The sequence below is a fragment of the Salarias fasciatus genome (genome assembly GCF_902148845.1).
Source record: "Salarias fasciatus chromosome 23 unlocalized genomic scaffold, fSalaFa1.1 super_scaffold_20, whole genome shotgun sequence".
NCBI classification, from domain to species: domain Eukaryota; kingdom Metazoa; phylum Chordata; class Actinopteri; order Blenniiformes; family Blenniidae; genus Salarias; species Salarias fasciatus.
In genome coordinates, this window is record NW_021941230.1 from 11,431,876 (window position 1) to 11,454,181 (window position 22,306).

Consider the following 22,306-nt stretch of genomic DNA (forward strand, 5'->3'; position numbering starts at 1 on the left):
AGTGCGGGGAGGATTACGCGTGCAACAAGCGGGGAGGTCAGAATAAATCAAAATTTAGATGAAATATTTGCGTCAGATCATATATTTGATGATTCCGATTTCAAAAGGGAGAGTATGACTTTAAACACGAATGATTATATTGGGCGTTTTAAGCCGCTTGTTTCAGAAAATGATTAATCAATGTAAAAACGTCATGTTTTTTAATGGAGTTTGGTACCATGATTTCTCCCCGAGGAAACATTTAAGCCTTACATTGCTTACTTTGCATTAATTCAGGGACAATTAAGACATTTCTAGGGAAATGACCTTCCTTCCATTTAATGGAATGACTTGACATTTTGAAATGAGAAATTAGAATAAGAAAATGGTCTAAATTCGGTCTCTCAGCTTGTGATTTGAGAGAGGAAAGAAACGCACTAATTAACCAACATGGGATGACATGAGCTGACCAAGAAGTGGAAATAGTTTGGCCCTCATAATTAGGTGTATCATTTGCCTTGTGTCCACACCAGAGTCGAACTCGACCGGCTAATTATCAGGCTGCTTTAAAAGGCCAGCGCCTGATCATTAGGCTGCTTTTCACCACAGGGACAAACCAGGGCTCGTCTCTCGCCCTACCTGAAGACTGAAGCTGCCATATGTTTATGAAGCACAACAGTGAATGCCACAGGGGCTCTTCTCCGCTGCTGTGTGTGCCTGTGTGGTGGGACTTGGCTTAATTTAGTGCAGTGTAAGGTGATCTAATGTGGCCAGCTCTCCTGCAGATTCTGCAGAAGAGAAGAAGGCCACAGCAGATTACTTCCCTTAATGAGGACTGTGAGGGCTGTGTCCAGTTTTTTTCCAGAGCCAGGTGGTCCATCTGCAGGGCCTGGGCCCAGCTTGGACCTCCCACGTGCCGTCGGACTTGGTTACTCTTTAACTTCTGCTTATCATAACCGCCAGACTTTCGTTTCCTGCTAATGGCATGACACATTTGTCCACAGCGGACACAAATCGCAATTATTTTTCCAAAACTGCCCTGATCCTTATCTATGCCGTCTTAAATCATCTCTGCACCTCTCTCTCACGCTGGCAACCCACAGAAACTCCTCTCTCACACTGAGTCAGTGCACCAGGCTGATGCTTTCTTCTTTAAGATTCGCTAAACTTTTCTTCTGGCAGACCAAGTTCACAGACACCCTGGAGGGTCCATGTGAGAATCCACCCACATTCATTGTGCACAGTCCTGTGAAGAACAATGACATTGTGTTGTTTCTCTGATTTGAAATTCTTTCAGAGGAATTTATTATTTTTTTTCCCCCCCGTCTCTTTATGTTAACAAACCATGGCGATGACACATCGAAGTGTTCATTGTTTGGTTTCGGTGATCTTTTCCCCATCAATCCAGGCCGGTCACGTGACGTTACTAATGAAACAGCTATGAATGACTCACATCGAACTGCTGATCTCTCCCGTGTTGCTCGACATGAAAAATCCCAGGCGGGATTCTCATTCCCGAAGGACATAAACCGAAATGTACGGCCAGGGTTTCTTTCTCTGTGGTTTATCTCCTGCGCGCGACTTGTTACTTACCAGGCTGAAAAGGCAGCAGAGAAAGCTCTCACTCAGCAGGCCGCCTCACACATAACACCAGGCCAACTGCCAAAAACTCAACTATTGATGAACTCTCAAGTATTGATGGTGCGCGCAAGCAGAAGGCCCTTTTTAGGAGGCAATTTTTAAACCAGGACTGACCCAGTTACTGGTGCTTTAAACACACACCAAAAAAAAAAAAACCCAAAAAACTTGAGATTTGGTTGATATTTCACCAGGTTTTAGATCAGCCACAACATTGAGACCGCTGAGGATTAACAGAAAGGCGTGATGGATCGATCTGCTTACAGGATGTTCACTCAGTTGAGTTTAGATTTCCTCCAACGGGGAAACAGATTATCTGCTCGCATTCCTCTCAGCTGGAATGTCCAAGTTCAACACTCCGGCCGTGGAGAACGACGTGGTTACTGAACGACACTCATTTCCGCGTGCAGTTCAGCCATCGTCGATACAGTCGTCGTCAACAGCTGCTTGTTTAGTTTCTGTTTTCCAGAAAACCTTTGGGCAGAAGAGATGCAGCGCTGCTCTCAGGCTGACGGCTCTCCAGCAGCCTGTTTTTCAGCTGCCAGGTCTGTCAGCTGCTCCCCGGGGAATATTTCTCCCCCCCCATCGTCGATCCGGAAGGCGTCGTTTAATGTGTGGATGCGGATCTGATCGGCCTCCCTCAGGCTTCATCAAGATATACCCCAAGTTGAATCGCTTACTGACTGAACTCGGTCTTATTTTGCTATTTTGGTTTTTCTCTCGGCGTCTCTTAAGGTGGGTGCTCGGCCCGCGTGGTGACGGTGTCTCCTGGGCCTCTAATCCGAGTGGAGGGTCAGCCGGTGTCCATCAAATGTAACGTCAGGGAATACTCAGGACCTCGCGAGCAGGTAACGTTTCCACATAAACACCGTCGCTTCTCGAAAGATTTTTTTTTTTCCCGGTTTTCCCCTCACCCCCGTTCTTCACCCGACTCTTCTTTCCCGCAGGATTTCGAGTGGATGATGTCCCGGGAGTCGAGCGGGCAGAAGATAAAGATCATCTCCACCTTCGACGCGCTGTACTCCCACCCGTCGCTCAGCAAGCGCGTGGCGTCCGGCGACATCTCGGTGGTGCGGCTGCAGGACAACGAGGCGGAGCTGAAGATCGCCGAGGCCAAGCCGGTGGACGCCGGCTTCTACTGGTGCCAGACGCCGAGCACCGACGTCGTCATCAGCGGCAACTACGAGGCTCAGGTCCAGCTCATCGGTACGAGAAAGGCGCGTCTCAGCAGCGCCGGCCTCTGTTTTATTCTTTTATTGCTTTTTACAAGCTTTACAGGCGTCCTGTTTGACAAATGTTTCAAATTAACGCTTTTGATGGCGCTCGAGTCTCGGCGTTTGACCCGGGCCGTACGTTTGACACCCCTCCTCCGGCCCGTGGGAATGGCTTCACTGCGGTTTTCTTCGAGTAGAATCCAAATCCGGAATGCTCGGTTTCTCGTAATCGCGCTGTTTTAATGGACCATTAGACAACCTGAGCAGCGTGAATCTTTCATAGACTGTAAGGCTTCGGCGTTTCACCGCTATCCGCACGACTTGCTAATGCTCTGCCGGTCATGTACATCACAGTATCGCACCGCAGAATAGCAACGCCGTGAAATAATGCGAGTCGCATGTTGGAGACACTTCGGGGAGTAAAAACCAACCTCGGCAGGCAGATTCCGAATTGTATGCGCTGATTACCGACGATCCGCGGCCTCCGAGCTTTGCTTAATTCATGGAATCCAGTCTTTTCACCTTTCACACCGCATTAGCATGACATTACTCTTGCTGACATTAAATGAGATCGCATATTATTCAGCATCCTAATGAGAGCGGCTCCCCAGGACCGGCCCAGCAGGGAGGACGCCTAAAAAAAAAGAAAAAAGAAAAAAGCCAGTGTATACAAAACACCGTGAGCCTGTTTTACAAGAATTAAACCGCCAGGATGAGTCAGACAGATTTGCGAGACGTAATAAGATTTTGTCCGACCCTCACGTCAGAGACGGGACTTTAACCCGGCCTGATCTGACGGCTTCGCGCGGCGTCGAACTTCTCCGAGTTTTTTTTTCCAAAGTCGGGATGTTTCACTTTTAGATTCGCTGCGGAGAACTGTCAAGAAAACCCCTTTCTAGTTGCCGAGATCTTCCACAAAGTTCTCTGTGCGCAGATTTAATTCAGGCTATTTCCCGACAAAGAAACATGAGTTCAGCAGTTTTCTTTGGATTTAATTGGATTTCTCCTCGCGGTTTTTCCTCGATGATAATTAAACACATACGCTCTTGATTTAAATCCACTGTGAACTCGTGAGGACAACTCTTTTGTTTTTTTTTTTGGGGGGGTGGAGGCTTCATGAGGTGTGATTTCAATTAACGTCTCACTCCGATACGTTTCCGGGGGTTGAAAGTCACAAAAGATCGTTGTGTGGCGGTGGGTTAGTTAGCTGGATAATGCGCCATCATGTTCGGCTGCTCTCCGCTTCGCAGCACGCCTCCCCAGACACCTCGTTAAATTTAGACCTGAATTAACTCGGCGGCGGCGGCGGCGGCGTGCATGTAGAGCATATGTATTCAGCGGGAGTTTGCGTGTTTTCCGGCGTGTGAAGGAGAGGATGTTTGCCACCGAGACGGCCGTTTACCAGAGACGAGTTTAGATTCCTACTAGTTGAGACATGTGCACCACATTTATCTGACACACACTCACACACACACACGCACTTACACACATTGCCTCAATCGGCCCGCTGAGGCTGTTTGGTTATGTAAGACACAAGCGAAGTCGAGGTCGCTGAGGGTTTGAAAACTCCTCTCAGGCTAATTTTAATTGATAGAGCAAAGCGCGGATTATTTGCACTGCCTTTGTTATCTGCCACGGACGGTTAGATCAGCGGCTCGGCGTCCTCCGCCCTCCTCCGCCGGCTCCCGCCGGTGTCCAGAACTGCCCCGTTTGAGCCGCAGAGGAGGAGCTCTTTCTCATACCGCCGACTCTGTGTGGCCCCTTGAACTAAAATGTGTTTGACACCCCTGCTTAAGGCCCTTCAGCCATCAGTGTAACTACCGCCGTTCCGAAAAAAATCTCCGTAGTTTGGTCTGAACGATATTTCTTGAGGCCATTTCGGTTCTTCCCGCTATTTCTGCCTGATGAAATCCCACTGTTGCTCGACGTTGGTGAGGCTTCAAGCCTTGTGCAACACGAGTTCGATTCACTCATGTGAAATTAAAGCATTTTAATAATGAACCATCCCCGCGTTTGTGAGCATTTCACTACAGGAGCGATTCAACCATCCGTTCTACGCGTAGCCGTGTTTCTGGAGTGTTTTCAGACGCGTAGAGGAAGTTTTTTTTTTTCTTTTCTCTGCATGCTGACAAAACAGTCTCTCCCACAGGAGGTGAATGTGGCATTACTGTAATTCCCATCATGCACAGCTACGTGTTTTGCGTTCACGGCCGTCTGCCGTTCCTCCCATCATTTTGTGACACAATCAAGAGTCGGTTGCGTTTCAAAGAGTGTAAAAGAGCAACTGTTTGTAATTCTGAGATTTTTTTCCATAAATTGTTGGGAGTAAGTTTGCAGGAATGATAAAACAGCCTGTAATTCTCAAACCCCTCTCCGAGATGGCGGCTCAGCTTTGTTATTAACCCCCCGCGTCTTCACTGCAGCCTTGCGACTCATCAAAGCATCTGTCTTCCTCCCTTTTCTTTCCTCCCGTTGCGAAAAGCAGAGGTGAAACTTCTCTTTATTGTCGCGAAGCGACGTCGTGCTCCCAACAGGACACCCGGCAGTCATTAGAAAACTAAAAAAAAAAAAAAAATGCAAAAAACAACCAAAATCACTCAAGAAGCCGCTCTGTTAAGACCCGCTCCAGTGTCGCGTTCGGCTGGTTGTTTTGCAGCCAAACAGGTCCGGCGTGACGGGGCCGCTGTAGCGAGAGTTTACACAGAGGTGCCTGATCAGGCAAGTCAGGCATTAGCCTGCATGGACACTCCTCAAGGTGTGTTTTACACACACACACACGCACACACCGCACACACGCAATCTGAAGCTGTTGTTTACCCAAAGCTCCAATCTGGAGAGAGCCGTGATGTAATCTGATACGACGACGTTTCAGTCGGGTTTTTCCCTTCAGAACGTTTGGTGGCCGTGTGTCCGCCGGGGTTGAAACGTTTCCAAAAAGTTCCACCGTCTCCGTGGAGACGGACGCCCGAAACGCATTGGAAGTTTAGCGCTTGCACTGGAATCATAACCCTCACACTGAATCTGCATCCTAATACTTATTTATTTTTCCGTCACTGCGCTCCATCTGTTTTCCAAAAGCAGAATTTTTGCATTTCGGCATTAAAATCTTCCTTTGAAGTTTTTTTTTTTTTTTTTTTTTTTTCTAATGATTCCGACACGCATGTATTTCTTTGTAACATGTGGGTTTTAATCAGACGTGACTCTGGGGCTCGTTCATGTACACAGCATTTCCCTGCACTCCCACATCAAAGGGCGGCGGCGCACTGCCGTGTGACGGCGTCGGTGTCTCATCATTTTTTTTTTTTTTTTTTTTTTTTTCCGACCCGGAATATTCTACACAGCCTCCAGAAACAGACGACGCAGTTACATGGTGTTTGCATTCATTTTAAGTGCCTGCTCTCGTCTGTTCTCTCAACAAGTCATCCCCAACACCCTGAAGGTGTCCCCCCAGACGCCGCCCCCGGTGGTGCCGGAGGGAACCGACGTCACCCTGTCCTGCAACGTCACCCGGGAGCTGACGCACCCCACCTACCTGTCCGTCACCTGGTCGGTGAAGAGGGGCGCCGCCTCGGAGGAGATCCTGACCTTCGGCCCCCAGGGGGGCGTCGCCACGGGGGCCAAGTTCTCCCGCCGCTACGCCGACGGGGGCGTCCGGCTGGTCCCCGGCGCCAACGGCGTGTTCGAGCTGGTGATCACCCGGGCGACGACGTCCGACGAGGGCATTTACGAGTGCAACGGCACGGAGTGGACGCACGAGAACGGGAAGTGGATCAAGATCGTGGAGAGCGCCAAGGAGATGGGGACGGTCGCCGTGACGCCGACAGGTGAGGGGAACAGAAGGATTTCTCCTCAGCTTGGTGACATACGCTCAAAACGCCACCTTGTGGAGCGATCTGGTACTACAAGACGGAGTTGACTTGGGCTAGTTTTAACTCTCACTGCTGCTTTACTGTTTTATCTCCATGTCATATTATTTCATCTTCCAGACGTGATCCGACACTTTTATGGGGATTTTCCAAAAATAATGACGAGGATTTGTGAAAACAAAAAGCTTTATTGTCGCAACACCAATTTGTCCCACAAGCTGCCACCGCTAACTCCAGTGTGTGTGTGTTGGAAGGAAACGAGGGACGGAGGGAGGGACGTGGGAGAGTTCTCACTCTCTGTGTAGCCGTCTTTATTTCCGAGGCGTCCTTTCCTCTGTGGGACTCTTGTCTTTTCCACCCCCCCGTCTCTCTCCCTCTGTCTCGCTCTCTCTCCCAGGAGGTTGCTGACCCTCGCTGCCTGTCTTTTGGGCTTATTCTGTCCTGAGAGAGGCTTTCTCACACACACACACACACACACACACACACACACACACACACACAGTCCACCCATTCCTTTGTTGTGGTTGCTCTGGCCACCATATCTTATATCTGTCTGGGTTACCATATCCTCTTAAGTGCCGTCCAGCGGTTTGTAATGAAGCCAGAGATGAGCAACACACACACACACACACACACACACACACAGGTCTCCATCTCGCGTCCATTGTGTCCCAGCCACTTCATATTGACTCACCGAGTCGAGTAAAGAGGATGAGAGAAGTCAAACAGAGTGGGCTTTGTCTCTTTTGTCCGTCTCCAGACACCGTGGAGGAACTCTTCCCCGCATGCTGCTGTTTGTGTTGTTCCTGGAAACCCGCTCTGAAGACCAGACCTTAGCACGAATGTCCTTTTTATTTATCTTCTTTAAACGCAGCCCCGGTTTATGTACGTCTCACATGCGCACCTGTTTCCTTTCGGGTTTGAATTTTCACGTGTCTTGCCGTTGAAGATGTGAACTGACTGATGCTGTCTGTCCTCTCAAGGTCATTCCCTCACCGTGAAGGCCTCCTCCTCCTCCTCCTCCTCCTCTTCCTCGCCCCTGCTCCTCTCCCCCGGCGACACGCTGACCCTGCTCTGCTCCGTCGCCGCCGACAACCTGCCCACCCTCACCCTGGAGGTGACCTGGCTGGCCGACGGCCGCGAGCTGGTCACCATGGAGCGCAGCGGGGTGGTGATCTCTAACACGTCCGCCGCCGCCGCCGGCGCCGGCGGGCTCGCCAGGCGGTCGGACGTCGGCCTGGACCGCACGGGAGCCGGGGAGTACAGGCTGGCCGTGAGGGGCGTGAGCGGCGAGGACGGAGGGGCGTACGCGTGCCGCGTCCGGGCCTTCGTGGAGAAAGGAGGACGCAGCTCGGGAGGAGGGGGGAGGTGGCACATGGCGGCGGAGAAGACGTCCGGCGCCGTGACCGTGAAGGTCTCCGAGATCAGTGAGTCAAACACACCTTTGATTTCCTAATTCATGAGATCCTACGCACACACGTTTCGAGCGGAAACGCTTCGTTTTTGGGTTTTTTTTGCGTTTAATGCAGCTGCAAACTAATTTCCACCGAGAAGACTGGCAGACGCCGCCTCCGTTTAGCACTGTGCGCCTGAGGATTGGGATTTCTCCGCCGCACAAAAAGCACATTGCTTCAAGGCAGAAGAAGTAAAACACCCCGATTCTGTTCTGCTCCAGGCGACGCTGGCGAGCGTCGTCCTGATTCGCAGCTTGAAAGACTCTCGGCGGTCTTTGGTTCGTCATGATACCCCTCAAGTGCTCCGAAACGGTGACATGAATGTTTGATGAGGCTCTCGGCCTGAGTTTTGGGGATTTTTTTTTTTTTTTTTTTTGCGGTTGTTGTTCTGGTGGTCAGGATTGCTTCATCGGAGTGGTGTGTTGTGGAGAAAGGTGTGTGTGTGTGAGTCTGAATTGCTTCATGATGTTGGGATGTGAAACGGAGCCGCGGTTCCACAGACGAATCCGGACTCTCAAGGGGGAAAACCTCTTTTTTTTTTTTTTTTTTTAATCCTCCAGTCAGCCTGCGGACTCCCGCTGCGCGGACGATTGATTAGTCATGCCTGTCCTCCGCTGGGCTACCTCTGGGCGCGCGGCTCCCGTGTGTGTGTGTGTGGTTATCTGCGCGCGACGCTCTGATCCCGCCTCTGAAGAGCGGCGATGTCAAACACGGTCGACGCGGCAATCAATTACCGGCGTGGTGGGCGGGCCGCCCGTCAGTCTGTCTGCGTTCAGAACCGTTATCGTGTTCGTGTTTGAATCCTACGCCGGTCTCCGGCTGGGAAATTGATCCGTTTCCTTCCATATCAGTATAATTGAAAACATAAGGATGCTTATTTCTATATTCGTTCGGGGTTTTTTTTTTTACCGTTTTGAGCTGCTTTTTAGTTTTTAAAAGCCATTTCTGCATAGAAATTAAGCTATACAATCCATGAGGAGGATCCTGGATGAAGGAGCCTTGAAATCCGAGTTTTCCGTCTCTGAAGCCACACCCTGCAAGTCATTAAGTCTTCCGCACGCTGGCGTCACCGACAGGAATAAATTGGCGTCTTTTCACCCTCACATTAGGTGTCTCGGCGCGTCAGGAGTGACGCTGTGCGCCCTCGCGCACGGTTTCACATCAAGGTGGTGAAAGTGAGGGAGTGACGGATGGCTGAGCCAGCTACTGAATTCCTGACAAATTCCCAATTCCCATATCGGATTGAAAGAAGTGGACTTCAATGAATAAATAAATGCTGATTACATAATGGCTTTCAGTGGAGCGACTGCGCTATTTTTTTTTTTATTTTTTTGTTTCCCCCGGTTTGGGGAATTCCCTCCAAGTGATTTTGGCAGAAAGTGAAGATCCCAAGTGTTGTTCTATTTCAGCGAGGAGACAATTAGTTCTTTTTGTTCCCGTTTCTTTTTTTTCCCGATCATCCATGGTATGGAGAGGATGAACAAAAAAAGTCTTTTTTTTTTTTTTTTTTTTTTAATATTTATGGAGTCCAGTTCTGCTTTGCTGCTTCTTGGCTATCACATTGTCAGAACGGATCAAAAGCACCTCGCGGCGCCATGTTTCCCTCAGAGGAGCTCCGAGGACGCCAGATGAAGCAGACATCGAATGAAATTCTCACTGCTTCACGTTTTCGTCCACATCTCGCTTTTAAAAACTCGTCGTCGGGATGCTTAAACGCCCCGCCGTGCGACGGTGCACTGGCGCTGACCTCGATGACCGATCAGAAAGCAATAAAGAGGGGAAACACACAAGGGGGTGAAGATATTTTGCAGACGGTGCATGAACTTGATTAAAAGTCATCACGGCGCGCCGCTCCGGACACGTGCAGTCGCAGCTGACCTTCCAGAATCACTCGTTCTGATATCCGATATCTCTCGGGAGACCCGGGCTCCTCTCTGGGTTTCTGTGGCTTCGCTCACTCTGACTCGCTCTCTCTCTCTCTCTCTCTTCTCGCTCCGTGCAGTTTCGAAATGTTCAGAGATTCTTCTTAGACTTCGACTTCTTGCTGCTTTTCTACTTGGAGGGGAAAAAAAAAAATCAATGATTTACAGTCTTGCTGTACTCAAAACTTAGGAAAAGTACAGCGTAAGACAAATTTTGACCAGAATTGATTTGATCTTCTAATAAAATAGGTATAAAAGAAAAAACAAAATCGCTTATTCATGCAGCTATTTGTCTGCACATCAAGTCAAAGTGTGCAATTATTCCGTGCAAACTTAATTCCCCTGAAATCTTGAGCCAGCAGCAGCAGCGGGTTTGGAAAAAGCCTTTTTCTGTCTCGTTTCCTCTGTTTCGGCTCCGAGCTGAGCCTGGAATCCACGCGCAGTTTGTCAGGATGTCACAGAATATAAATTTCAGCTTCAAAACAGCTGCGAGGTAGCCAGATCATGGCTGGGTTTTCGTTGTTGTTGTTTTTTTTTTTTTTTTAATGAAGAGTGTTTTTTTTTTTTGGTGTTTTTCTCGAACGAACCAGCGGGTTCGGTGAAAGGCGCAAATCAACACGGCAGCTCGGGAGGTTTCGCAGACGAGGCGAGACGGTTGCAGGTCCGGCCCGAGGCGAACGTGCCACCGAGCAATCAAAAAGCCGGCGACGCCCTTGCCCGAGTGAAAACACTGGGAGCTCCAGCCGGGGGTCTCCGGTTCTTCTCCAAATAAAGACGCTAATCAGCGGCGTTGGGAGAAACGTGGAGCGATTTCCAGGCAGTGGACGCAGCCCTTTAGCTGAAAAAATAAAAAAAATAAAAAAACGTCTTCTGTCCGTTCTTTGAAGATTCTTCGAGCCTCGAGGAGCCCAGTTGCTTCTGGAAATATCAGACGGGCTTCGCGGGCATCGTCCCAGCCAGTCGGCGCTCAGCTGAAATATCAAACGCCGCAATCAAGGACACGACGCCGCCGCCGCCTGCACGCTTACGTGCACATGTGTGTCTTTGCATTTGGGCTTTTTGGTAGCTTGGTAGTGCGTGCATGCTTCCAGTGCTGTATGTGTGTGCGTGTGTGTGTGCGTGCTCGCAGTGGTGGAGCTCCTACATTTCAGCCCGGGGGTGTTCATTCCTTCGTACTGCAGCTAGCTTAATAGACTTCATGGAAGCTCATATATTTCCTCCCCGTGTCTCTTTAGCATGAGCTTAAAGTGTGTGTGTGAGTGTGAGTGTGTGTCTCTACCAGTCAGTTCCCATTCTGCTGATGGGCGGCCTTGATATTCCCCCGTCTTCCCACGATGCTTTGCCACGGGCACGGCCTACTGGGGGAAGCACAAACGGAGTTGGCGAACTTGTTTAGGAGTTCCTCGCAGCACAGTCTCTCTCTTTCTCACGCACACGCGCACACACACACACACACACACACACACACACACACACACACACACACACACACACACAGAGTGTAAGAGGGTGAAATTCCTCTCACCCTCGGCTACTCTTCCCCTCTGCGCGTGTCGTCTTGTCAGCTGGAGTTATTGTCACCGACGCCACTTTCCTCAAAACAGAAAAAGACCGCTTTCGAGCCAGAATATTTATGAATTTTGTGCATTCAGAATAAAATCGTACATATCCGAACGCTGTCGCCGGCGTGCAGCAGGACGGGGTTTATTTTCAGTCGTGTATGAGTGCAGAGTCACTTCCCAAATCCTTCCCGGAGTTTGAAGTGTGGGATTCATGCTGGTTTCTGATCTCGTCCCTCCAGGATCTCATTATGATTTTCTCAAAATTTGCAGCGTAATTTGCCAATTTCATTCTTCTTCTTTTTTTTAATGTTTGAAAATGGCAAAAAGCGCCTGAAGTGGAGGAGAAAAATATGCCGCAGTCACTGCCTTCCTTGTGGATTAGTGGTTGGTTGCTAAGATAATCGACGTTTTATTTTCGTCGTAAAGCTGGTTGGGTTCGCGTTTCGGTTTGGCGGCCCGGATTGTGGCGAACGGGCCTCACGTTTGACACCCCTGACTTGTTTGCGTCACGTCACGTCACCGTCTCCGGACTCCGGGAGCGACGCGACAAACGACTGGAGCTTTTCTGGGGTTTTTTTTTTTTTCCTCTGGATCAAGGACTCATCCTGTAAATCTTTCATGAAAGGATCTTCTGGCTCCGTCGAGCGCCGATCTCAAACGTTTCTGAGAGCAGATCTGAGCTGCAGAAAGCCCTTTGTTGAGCCGCCCCGGCTTCTGTTCAGTCAACGTCGCTCGGAGAGACGAACAGCTGAGTGTCGTGCTTCTCCGCTGCCTGGGCTGGGGTGTCGAACATAAGGCTCGTGGGCCAAAACCGTCCCAAAGGTGGCTTTAAATTGCAAGGTTTCCGTCTGTAATCCGCTAAATGTGCCGACAAACCCGTTGATGAAGGCGTGTCCGGGATTTCTCGACATCGACGGAGGCCAGACGTCTTTCGTTTGGCGCTCCGAGCGGCCGGCGTGCGTTTGCCGTGTCGCTGAAGTGAAGCGGAGGCCGTATTGGCGCCGACGTCTGAACACGGCCCGCGGCTTCCGCCGCCGCCGCCGCCGCCGCTCTTATAAAGTGTTTTTTCCCCCACCATCTGTTGGGTTTGTTTTGCTTCGGCGGCGCCCGTAGCTGTGAGGAAGCTCGCCATTTTCTCAGGGTTGGCGGTGCGATTCCTGTCTCTGAGCAAGCCGGCGAATCCTTAGTTGCTCCAGATATTTGCTTATAAAAGGAGGGAAAAAAAAATGCAAATCGCCTCCAATAGAAGAAGAAGAAGAAGGAAAAAAAAAAAGGGAGCCCGGCGAATGTTTGTCGTGATCTAATTAGGCTGTGTTCTGCGTGCGAGGGTAATCTGTATAAAAGAGTTGTCAACTTTATTTCAGACGGGATTATCTGTGTGACTTCCTCATCCCCCCGAGGAAGCCGTTTAAGATGCGTCCTGCAGCAAGTTCTGCAAACTGAGTGAGGAAAAAATCTCTCCTTCAGTGGGAGATAAAGCGGCTGAATGAAGGCGGCTGCGCGTGGCCACGGGCTGTGTGAAGCTGCAGTCTGAGCTTCCCTGATGTTTTAGCATCCGTGCTCCGGCTCTCCGTCGCTCCTGCTGGAAAAGAAAAAAAAAAAAAAAAAAAAAACCTTCAGCGTCTTTGCTCCCCGCTGCTTTTCTGTGTTGAGCAAATGCTGGCGTGATTTTCACACTTCCTCATGCATTATTCGAGGTGGATGTATTATTTAGCCTTTTATACATCGTACGGGCGCCGGGGATCGTTCGTCGTTTTGAGGAAAACGTTGAATATTTCACTATCAAAAAAAAAAAAAAAAAAAATGTCGGGTAACGAGTGAAACCCCGAAACCTCCCGGTGGGAATTCCAGTCCCCGGGATCAATTTTTCATCTGACGTTGGACGGCGTGTTGTTTTAGCTGTAATCGGCGACGTTGGAAGCACATCTGCTGGGTTGAGCGCGGGCCCCCGTACTTCCCCGCCGTCCTGGGAGAGACGCGAGGTGCGTGTTGACAGAAAGTGGGAACGGCTCGAGCGCTTGATTCATATCTGGGATTTCTATCACACGTGCACGCGCTGGAGGAAACAGGGCGGCCCGCGTGCTTTCTGGGTGTTTTTTTGGCCGAGCGAAGTTGTTCTCCGTGAAGAGATTCATCCTTCTTTTTTTTTTTCTTTTTTACTGTAATTACCACAATCATTCCATTGTTGGAACTCTTCAAATGATTGTTAAATGTTTTCCTAATCTCAGCACATTAGGTTTTCATGAGGACTAATCCTTAATGAGAGCAATCGGTAGTTTCTAATTTGCTCGTAAAGAAATATCAGAGAAAACGGTCGCAAATGAAAGTTGTCACAATTCTGCCGAGTCCATAAAGCAAAGAGCGGCTTCTCAACACGAACGCGTGCGGCGCGATGAAAGAAGTTTGTTGTGTTATTGACACTGACCTATTTCTTTCCTCGCTCTGCCTCCCCGAGCCTCGCGCTAATGGAGCCTTTTCTTCTTCTTCTGTTTTTTTTTTTTTTTTTTTTACAGCTTGTTTTACACTGATTTCTCCACCACTGAACTCCAGCGCAGAGGTTCAACATGGATATTTGATGACTGGTTATTACATGTTTGGGTGAAACCGGGGAGGTCATGGAGTAAAATCAACACTGCACAGCTGAAAGAGTGACTTCATGGATATCTTTTACTTTTTATATCCGCTCTCCAGATGGGAACTCGTCCAGTAATGATGTCTGATATCACAGAGTTTCTTTTTTTTGACCTTACTCCAGTCGCAATTCCTTATGCCGCAACAAACAAAAATAAACTTTTTAAGGGTAAATGTGAAGGTTATTGCAGTACCGGTTTATGGAAGTGGGCATTTTGGTGGTGGTACTGATGTGTGTGTGACGGATGCGTGCGCCCATATTTTACTCCCCTGGGCTTCATGGTGCAGTTCTGTTCCGTGCTGTGCTCTCTCTCTCCAGACCGAGCAGAAACCCAGAGCTGCTGAACCGCTCCACCAAATAAATCTCAGTGTTGGAGACGGAGAGCAGCGCACGGCTAATTGGCAGAGGAGCCTCGTGTGTCCTGTGTGTGTGTGTGTGTGTGTGTGTGTGTGTGTGTGTGTATGTGTGTTCACAGCAGATGGTGAGAGTGCATGAGTCAACGTGTGTGTGTGTGACGTCCAACTGACATCACGCAAGCCACCTCCTCGTCCAAACACACTTGCATGAACTTGTATTTTTAGCATTTTTTTTTGCCGTGTGTGTGTGTGTGTGTGTGTGTGTGTGTTGGTTGGCTGGTGGCGTGCGCTTCGGATTACTTACTAATGCTACATAAGAGTGTGTGTGTGTGTGTGTGGACATCGCATCGTTCGGCAGGTGGGAATCTGTGTGTTTCCTGTTCGCTGGCGTGGAAAAAGGTGCAATCTGGATGTCTGACTGAGGGACCTGCCTCTCCGCCTACACACACTATCAACACTATTAACTGTGTGCCATGAGGTGTGTATCGCAGTGTTATTGCGGGTCTATTTCTGTCCCTCCTGGCTCGGTTTCGCCGTCCTCTATTTAAGGACGGGAAAACGCCGGATTCATGCGGCATTTGTCTGGTCATGTCGGAGCGCGGCGCGGTGACGAAGCCTGGCGCCGACTGATGAAAGCGACGCCCCGCTGGGTCGGGAGTCTTCTCTCCGGGGGCGGCAACTCGCTTCGCGGCGTTCTGATGCCGGGAGTTGTTCAATCATCAAGATGCAGACTCCCTGCTCGAGAGCGGCGCGGAATTCATCCCTCTTCATTACTGGGATAATTTAATGCTCGACTCTTTCTGCAAAGAGACAAACTTCCTTTTGTGAAAGAGGAACGGACTGGAGGACTGAAAAACGAGAGGCTTTAGTCCGTCTTCCTCATTGCAGGGATTTTTTTCGGTGTTCATTAGAGGAAGAGTGCTGCGAGTCTCTCAGGTCAGTCCGGCACCTGCTGTTCCGCTTGATCTCAGAGCTGCCGGGTCAGGTTGAGGTCAGACGCTCTGCTCTCCTCTGGGCTTTATTCATTTTATTTATGGAGGGCTTGACTTGATCTGCACATTTGCAGATGACGATGTGCTTTTCTTTTTTTTTCTTTTTTTTTTTTTTATGGCTTTACTGCTGCAGGATCAGGATCTCTCATCTGAATATCCATCTAAATCTAAATATTTTCAGTAAATCGGTATGTTCCCTTTACGATATGAACCTTTTCCTGGTCTGCTGTGACAGTTTAGACGCTCCTCCTCCGCCTCACCCTGCAGATCAGGCAGACCGTGACTCTCTGAGGCATCCATGATGAAAATCTCTCTTTAAATCTCTCTTCCCTTGAGATTTACGTTCGTGACGTTAGAGGTTTCATTTTAAAAGTTTCACTTTTTAACCCCGTTGAGTGAAGAGGGTCGACGTCTGAACCTGCAGCCGCGCAGCTAGAAAATGGTCAGTTGTACGATTCTCTCTTCCTCGTTCCAGAACCGAGCTTCTCGTTGAGCCTCGAGGCCAGCGTCAGCCCCCGGATGACCTTTGAACCGACTGAGCTGTCGTGCCACGTGACCAACATCACTCAGATGTCTCCCGGGGGACGACTGGGCGTCGACTGGGAGCACACCCCACTTCCTGGTACGCTGAAACCCCCCCCCCCCCCCCCCCCCCCCCCCCCAAAAGGACTTTTATTAAAACTAACGTATCAGCGGTGTTCCAGACTGAATCAGACACTGTGGAATTCCCATCAGGCACAGCGGACGACGCTCAAACGCCGCATCCCATTGCTTCCCTGGACGGCAGCGGGAACCTGCTGTCCGACTCCAGGTACGCCGACAGGCTGCGGAGCGGCGCGCTGTCCCTCAGCAGGGTTCACCCCAACACCTTCAAGCTGCGGTTCCTCCGCACGCAGGTAGCCAACCCCGCCGGCCGCAGGGTCGATGTGTTCGAACGGGCGCAGCGGAATCGCGTGTCGGTGAACGACTCGCTCGCCTTGACTTCACAGGACGTCGACATGGGCCGGTACGCCTGCACGGTGTCCGCCTGGAGCGTGAGCAGCCGGGGAGCCATGGTGAAGACCGCCGAGGCCAAAAGCTCGCCGCTGGTGGTACGATGGGACGCCAAACGTAAGAATGCTGCGCATGTGTCACGAACTCGCCCTGTGCTGTCCGTCTCCTCTGGTCGAGCCGCTGCGGAGTTTGATGAATCGCCTCCAATGTGCGGTCTTCAATTTCCAGACTTCACAGAAAAATCTCAACAACAGCCCTATTGTTGTCTCTCTCACACACACACACACACACACACGCACTGACTTTCTCTCCATTTCAGCCTCTTGCGTTGAACTTTGTAACCTCAATTTAGCTAATTGAGCCATGATGTAACCGCGGCGCTGTGAGCGCTCGCTGTGTCCGTCTGCTTTGAATCAGGAAAACTTCACGGTCTAATCGCTGATCGCTTCCCGTCGGGGTTTCCCCCCCCCTCCGCCTCCGCCTCCGCCGGCGGGCCAAGCGGCGATTGACGACTCGGTGGCGACCTTGTCTTTTTCCCAGACCCGTCCCTGAACGTGGCGGCCAAGCGGATCCGCGAGGCGTCGGTGGGCGGGGCCACCTTCGAGATGAGCTGCACGGTGAGCACCGACAACCTGGGCGAGGCGGGGTACTCCGTGCTCATCCAATCACAGGAGAGCCTGGGGGCCACCGTGAGGACCATCATGACCCTGAGCCCGGACAACGTCCTGTCGCACGGCGGCGCCACGGACCCCAACAGGAGGTACCTGCTCGGGAAAACACGCCGGCGTGCTCTCTGACTTCTTTCGACTCATCCGCCTCTCTCCCTCGCCGCTCAGAGACAGCCTGGTCCTGACCAAGTCCGGCCCCGCCGAGTTCCGCTTCCGCCTCGCCGGCGTCCAGCTGTCCGACAGAGGCTACTACTGGTGCGACATCACGGCGTGGACCAAGCAGCAGCCGGGACAGACGTGGACCAAAGCCAACAGCTCCGAGTCCAACAAAGTCCGGATTAACTTTCAGGAGAACGGTGAGGAAAACGCCGGATTAAGATGCTGAAGTAACCGTCTATTATTAGAGACGTGTGAGCCGCTTGGTTGTGTACATTTCCTCGACACACGACGAACACACACATCCTCCACCCACACACACACACACACACGCACACTCTTAATGACGAGCAGCATAAACTCCCCAAATATCGTGCAGAAATAAAGACGCGGCGCGCACACCTTAAGCCCTCCGACGCCCACCGCCGCCACTGGCCTACTTTAACCGTCTTTGATCGCGGCCGCGGAGCGGGAGGCGCGAGGAGGAGCCGGAGCCGAGGCCACAAGGAGGGCGAGGCGCTGAAGTGGACTGAGCTGAGGAGGAGGAGGAGGAGAGGGAGGTCATTATCCTGCAGACAAAGAAGCTGCAAGAAAGGCGGTAAAACGAGGAAGTAGAAATGACGAGAGGGTCGGAAAGGTCAGGGTCAAGTCCTGCTTTCTTCATTAGCGGTTTTCCCCAAAAGATAAACGTGTGTTTTTGTGAATCGCGAGCCACAATTAGGGACGGACACTGCGAAACAGGAAGTGCCAGGAAAACTGATCTTCTCCTGCGTCTCGGTGGAAAAAGGCAGGATGGAACATTTGGAGCCGTCTGCGAGAGGCTTGGAGAGCGTGGTTAAAGAGTGAAAGAAGAGCGACGACGGCTTAGCAGGGAAGAAGCAGAAGATAAACTAAAGATCTTCTCAGGGGACGGCAGGAGCCCTTGAGCATTGCTTCTTCTTTCTCTCCGCACGGCTCACCGTTCTTGTCCTCCCACCGTCTTTTCAGCGTCTCACCCCCCTCCCTCGCCCGTCCCTCCCTCCCTCTCTCTCTGGGACATCTTCAAAGTGAAGCCCTTTGGCCAATCAGCCAGCTGCGAAGATCCGCGCCGCCGCTTCCCCCTTTTCTTTCTCCGCTTGCATGTGCGCGCGCGCGCGCGTGCGCGCAATCTTTCAAGTGTTCAAGCGTGTGTGTCCAAGTCGAACATCTTGAGCTGACCCCCACGTCGAGCACCCACACACACACACACACGCGGCATTCAAGTTTTAAGCTTAGCCGTTCTCAAGAAGCTCTTATACTCGCCTTAGGGGACGGAAGCTGTGTGCACTCACTCGTCTTTGTCTGTGTGTGTGTGTGTGTGTGTGTGTGTGCGTGCGTGCGCACGTTTCCACAAACTGGCACGTCTCCCGGCGTTCCAGCTGTACGTTGAATGTTTCAGGCGTGTTGTGGCGTCGCTGCCTGCGTGGGGATCCTCTCCGCGCTCCTATACGGAAATCCAGAGTCTCACCGGCGCATTTTCCCCGTTGAATAATTCAGAGTTTGAGTGAATGTATGGTCGGGCTGGAACATGAAGGCGACGTGGTTTCTGGGAAAAAAAAAAAAAGAAAAACATGGCATCTTCAGTGTGCGGTTTGGGTTTTATCTAGACATGTTGGACGATGACCTCCTTTTCCGCGGGTTTGTCAAATAATCAGTGTTTTCAGGATTTTTTTCTGATCGTTGCAGCAGAGTCAGTGGGTAGATATTAGAACAAGTAAACAAAAAAAAAAAAAAAAAGTTGTGTGTCTTTCTCCGGACTGAAGTTTGTGGAAAGTGGCAGCTATGACACAGTTTGATCATTAAATGCTTCCTTATTGCTGCACTTGGAAACTAATGAGACATTTTATTTTGTTGTTGTCGACATTCTTATTTTGGGGAGTTCTGAGTGAGGGTGGTTTTTCGAGCTGTCAGGGGCTTATTTTCTATTTTGACAACAGTGAAATCAAAGACAACGGATTAATATTTAAACATTTATTGTTGTGAAGTGAGGAAAAAAAAGCATTTTATCTCAATTTTAGGAAGTTTGAGACGTCCTTCAGCAAGACGCTAAACCCCGAAACCCCAGTTTACCGCCGGTGGAGTTTTAACCCTCTCACGACGGTTTTGAAATCTGCCCACTCTTCGTAATATTTCGGCAGCTCGAGCGCATTTATTACAGTGTCTGACGTGTGTGACGGCGTGAGTGAGGCAGCCTCTCCGAGGGAGAACTGTCAGGGTAAATGTTGTGAGACATGACTCGAGAGCACAATGAAATGACTGAACGCTGCACTTAAACACAAATGCACAGACGTCGGCGTTTATTTTAAGAGGCGATCACACTTGATTTGATGAAAGTGGCCTTCCTCCTGATTCCTTTACACGTGAAAACAGCATTTTAATTGAAGTTTAACCAGAAAAATCACTCTTAATGCTTACTTCAATGGATTTTTAGAACTGGATTCCTCATACAAGTGGTTGTCTTTGTTGTTACGTACAGTAAATGCGATTAAAGACACACAACCTCAACATAAAACCAATTTTAATTCGATCGCGTGGTGAAAAAAGTGCCGTGAAATCTCCCCGATTTAACGCCGATCAATCAAGCGCCTGCCGCCTTCCTGAATGCTCACAGCGTCACGAGTTGTGTCGTGGGGGTTTTTAGATATTTAATGGCGTTAAAGATTGATCGGCATCGGCACGCCACCTGCACACGGTCTGAATCATGCAGGAGAGAGTTCAGGGTGCAGAACAGCCAGACAGCTGGGACTGTGTTCGGGGGCGGAGGGCTGAACCACGGCTACGTCTCGCTTAAATGCTGTTTTCATTTGTCTGATTTCTAATTCATCCCGGACATGCGCCTTCGTGCGAGCGCGGCACTGTGTTCCTCCCAGCTCGCTTTTAGTTCCTCGGGGATGTAGATACTGTTTGCGGCTCAGTGTCACTGACGTCTGTTGTTTGTTTATTTATTTATTTATTTGTTTTTGCTGTCTCAGGCCCGTCCTTCTCCATCGCCATCAACTCCGACACCAACAGCGTTTATCCCTGGGAAACGGCCAAGATGGAGTGTTCGCTCGGCGTCTCCGGATCCTCACCGAAGACCGGTACGACACACACACACACGCGCGGAACTATCATCACGGATCAGTTACAGTCTCTCTCACACACACACACACACAGACACACACCTGCCAACCTGTCAACTGCACTGCTAATAACAGAAGTCTGCATTTCAAATGCTTTTTACACATCAAACAAATTCACGCTTTCTCTTGTTAACACACACACACACACACTCGCAGACACACACATTCAGGTAGTGCTCGACATTGTTTCACTTTCCCGAGTGAATCTGCTTGAAATACTGGTTTCTTATCGCGCCGCAGACGATAACATTCCCGCTTCCTCCTGCGTCTCGCTTGAGGTTAATGGAACCAGATTGTGGTTTTTCTTTTCTTTTCTTTTCTTTTCTTTTCTTTATTGGAGGTTAAAAACAAAGCTGCAGGTAAACAAGTGCGGTTGGGCTTCACGGTGGGAGCCGCACAAGGTGATTCTCTCATGCCAGGCTGCTCTCGTTTCGGCGTTTTCATTCGTAACAGTGGCTCAAAGGATGACGTAATGATGTAAAACATGAAAACATTTTTTTTTTTTTTTTAATTAGATGAGAAAGTGTTACAGTTCCGTGGATGTTCTCACGCGGCGTTTACACGGCGACGGCGCTCGGAAGCCGCTGAAAAGGCGACTTTTTTGGGAACGGCTCCGACTCCGTTTCCATGGAAACGGGGCGCAGCCCCGCAGCCCTTCCCTGAAGACGCGGGAAACGCTTCCGCTGCGCCGAAAAGGGGTCGTTAAATATAAATCATGATAAGCATTTGCGTTAACGCGCACGCCGCGCCACGCCGCGCCACGCCGCGCCACGCCGCGCCACGCCGCTTTGAAGCTCCCCGTGGACGAGGAGACGCGGCGGCGCCTCCGCCCGCTGCCTCCGCCCTCTGCCTCTCCTCTCCATCCCTTTAAACATACATTGCGGGCGCGTTGCTCCGATCCCCTCCGCTCCGCTGTCGCTCCGCACTCCTTCAGCTTAAATACATCAGATGATGCCGTGCATAACTCGCCACCTCCCTCTCGCCATCTGCCACCGATTCGCCGTCGTCTTCCCTCCGCATCCACCTCTTCAGCCCAACATGTGGCTGCTGCAGCGCGGCTGTGCGCTGAGCTGATGGAGCCAGCGTGTGTGTGTGTGCGCGTGTGTGTGTGTGCGTGCCAGTGTTTCGGAGCCGTGCACGTAATGTATGCCCATACATTAACACAAGCCTTCGCTCGGAGCCGGCGCGGCGCCGCAGGGGCTCGGCGGGCTGGCGGTTACGGAGCGTGCGCTCTCAGACAGCCGCACCGCGGGGGAAAACGTGCGCCGCGGCTTCACAGCTGAACGGCCTCGTGGGAGCTTACACACGGGACATCACCGCGTGGGAGGGAAGGCGCGGAGTAATGGATGTAAAGACGCTTTTTTTTTTTTTGTAATTAATTGCTGTCGACTAATCATCTTCTGGGGTCTTCCACTTAAGTCCTTTATATTCCTGACAGCTAAATGTTGTATTTCCCCGTCAAATGTTATATTTAAAGCCTTTTATTGGCGGGAAGAGCGCAGCCTAACTTTTGCTGACCGGTCAGTCGTCGCGTCGGCACATCTGTCGGTGTCAGACGTCGGAGACACGTGGCGTCGCTGGCCCAGACGTCTGCGGCGAGCCCGAGGCTGAGAACGGGCGTCCTGAGCCCAGTGATCAGGTAATTCGCCCTCAGCCGAACATCTGGCTCCTCTCTGGGGCCGATTCGTCACCTGATGAGCTTTTTCAGTCCGCTCGTTTGAGTCCCTGATATAT

At 50.7% G+C, this 22,306-nt stretch overlaps 1 protein-coding gene across 1 annotated transcript in view; it reads left to right on the forward strand.

Annotated features, from left to right (window-relative positions):
* Window positions 1-22,306, forward strand: part of ptgfrnb (prostaglandin F2 receptor inhibitor b) — a 32,838-nt gene that overhangs the window by 649 nt on the left and 9,883 nt on the right. The window contains exons 2-11 of the mRNA XM_030086134.1: window positions 2,353-2,465; window positions 2,565-2,823; window positions 6,251-6,655; window positions 7,681-8,124; window positions 16,091-16,237; window positions 16,351-16,511; window positions 16,605-16,725; window positions 17,149-17,368; window positions 17,445-17,632; window positions 20,423-20,530. Coding sequence (XP_029941994.1) covers window positions 2,353-2,465; window positions 2,565-2,823; window positions 6,251-6,655; window positions 7,681-8,124; window positions 16,091-16,237; window positions 16,351-16,511; window positions 16,605-16,725; window positions 17,149-17,368; window positions 17,445-17,632; window positions 20,423-20,530 — 2,166 coding nt within the window. The remainder of the gene's footprint in view (window positions 1-2,352; window positions 2,466-2,564; window positions 2,824-6,250; window positions 6,656-7,680; window positions 8,125-16,090; window positions 16,238-16,350; window positions 16,512-16,604; window positions 16,726-17,148; window positions 17,369-17,444; window positions 17,633-20,422; window positions 20,531-22,306) is intronic.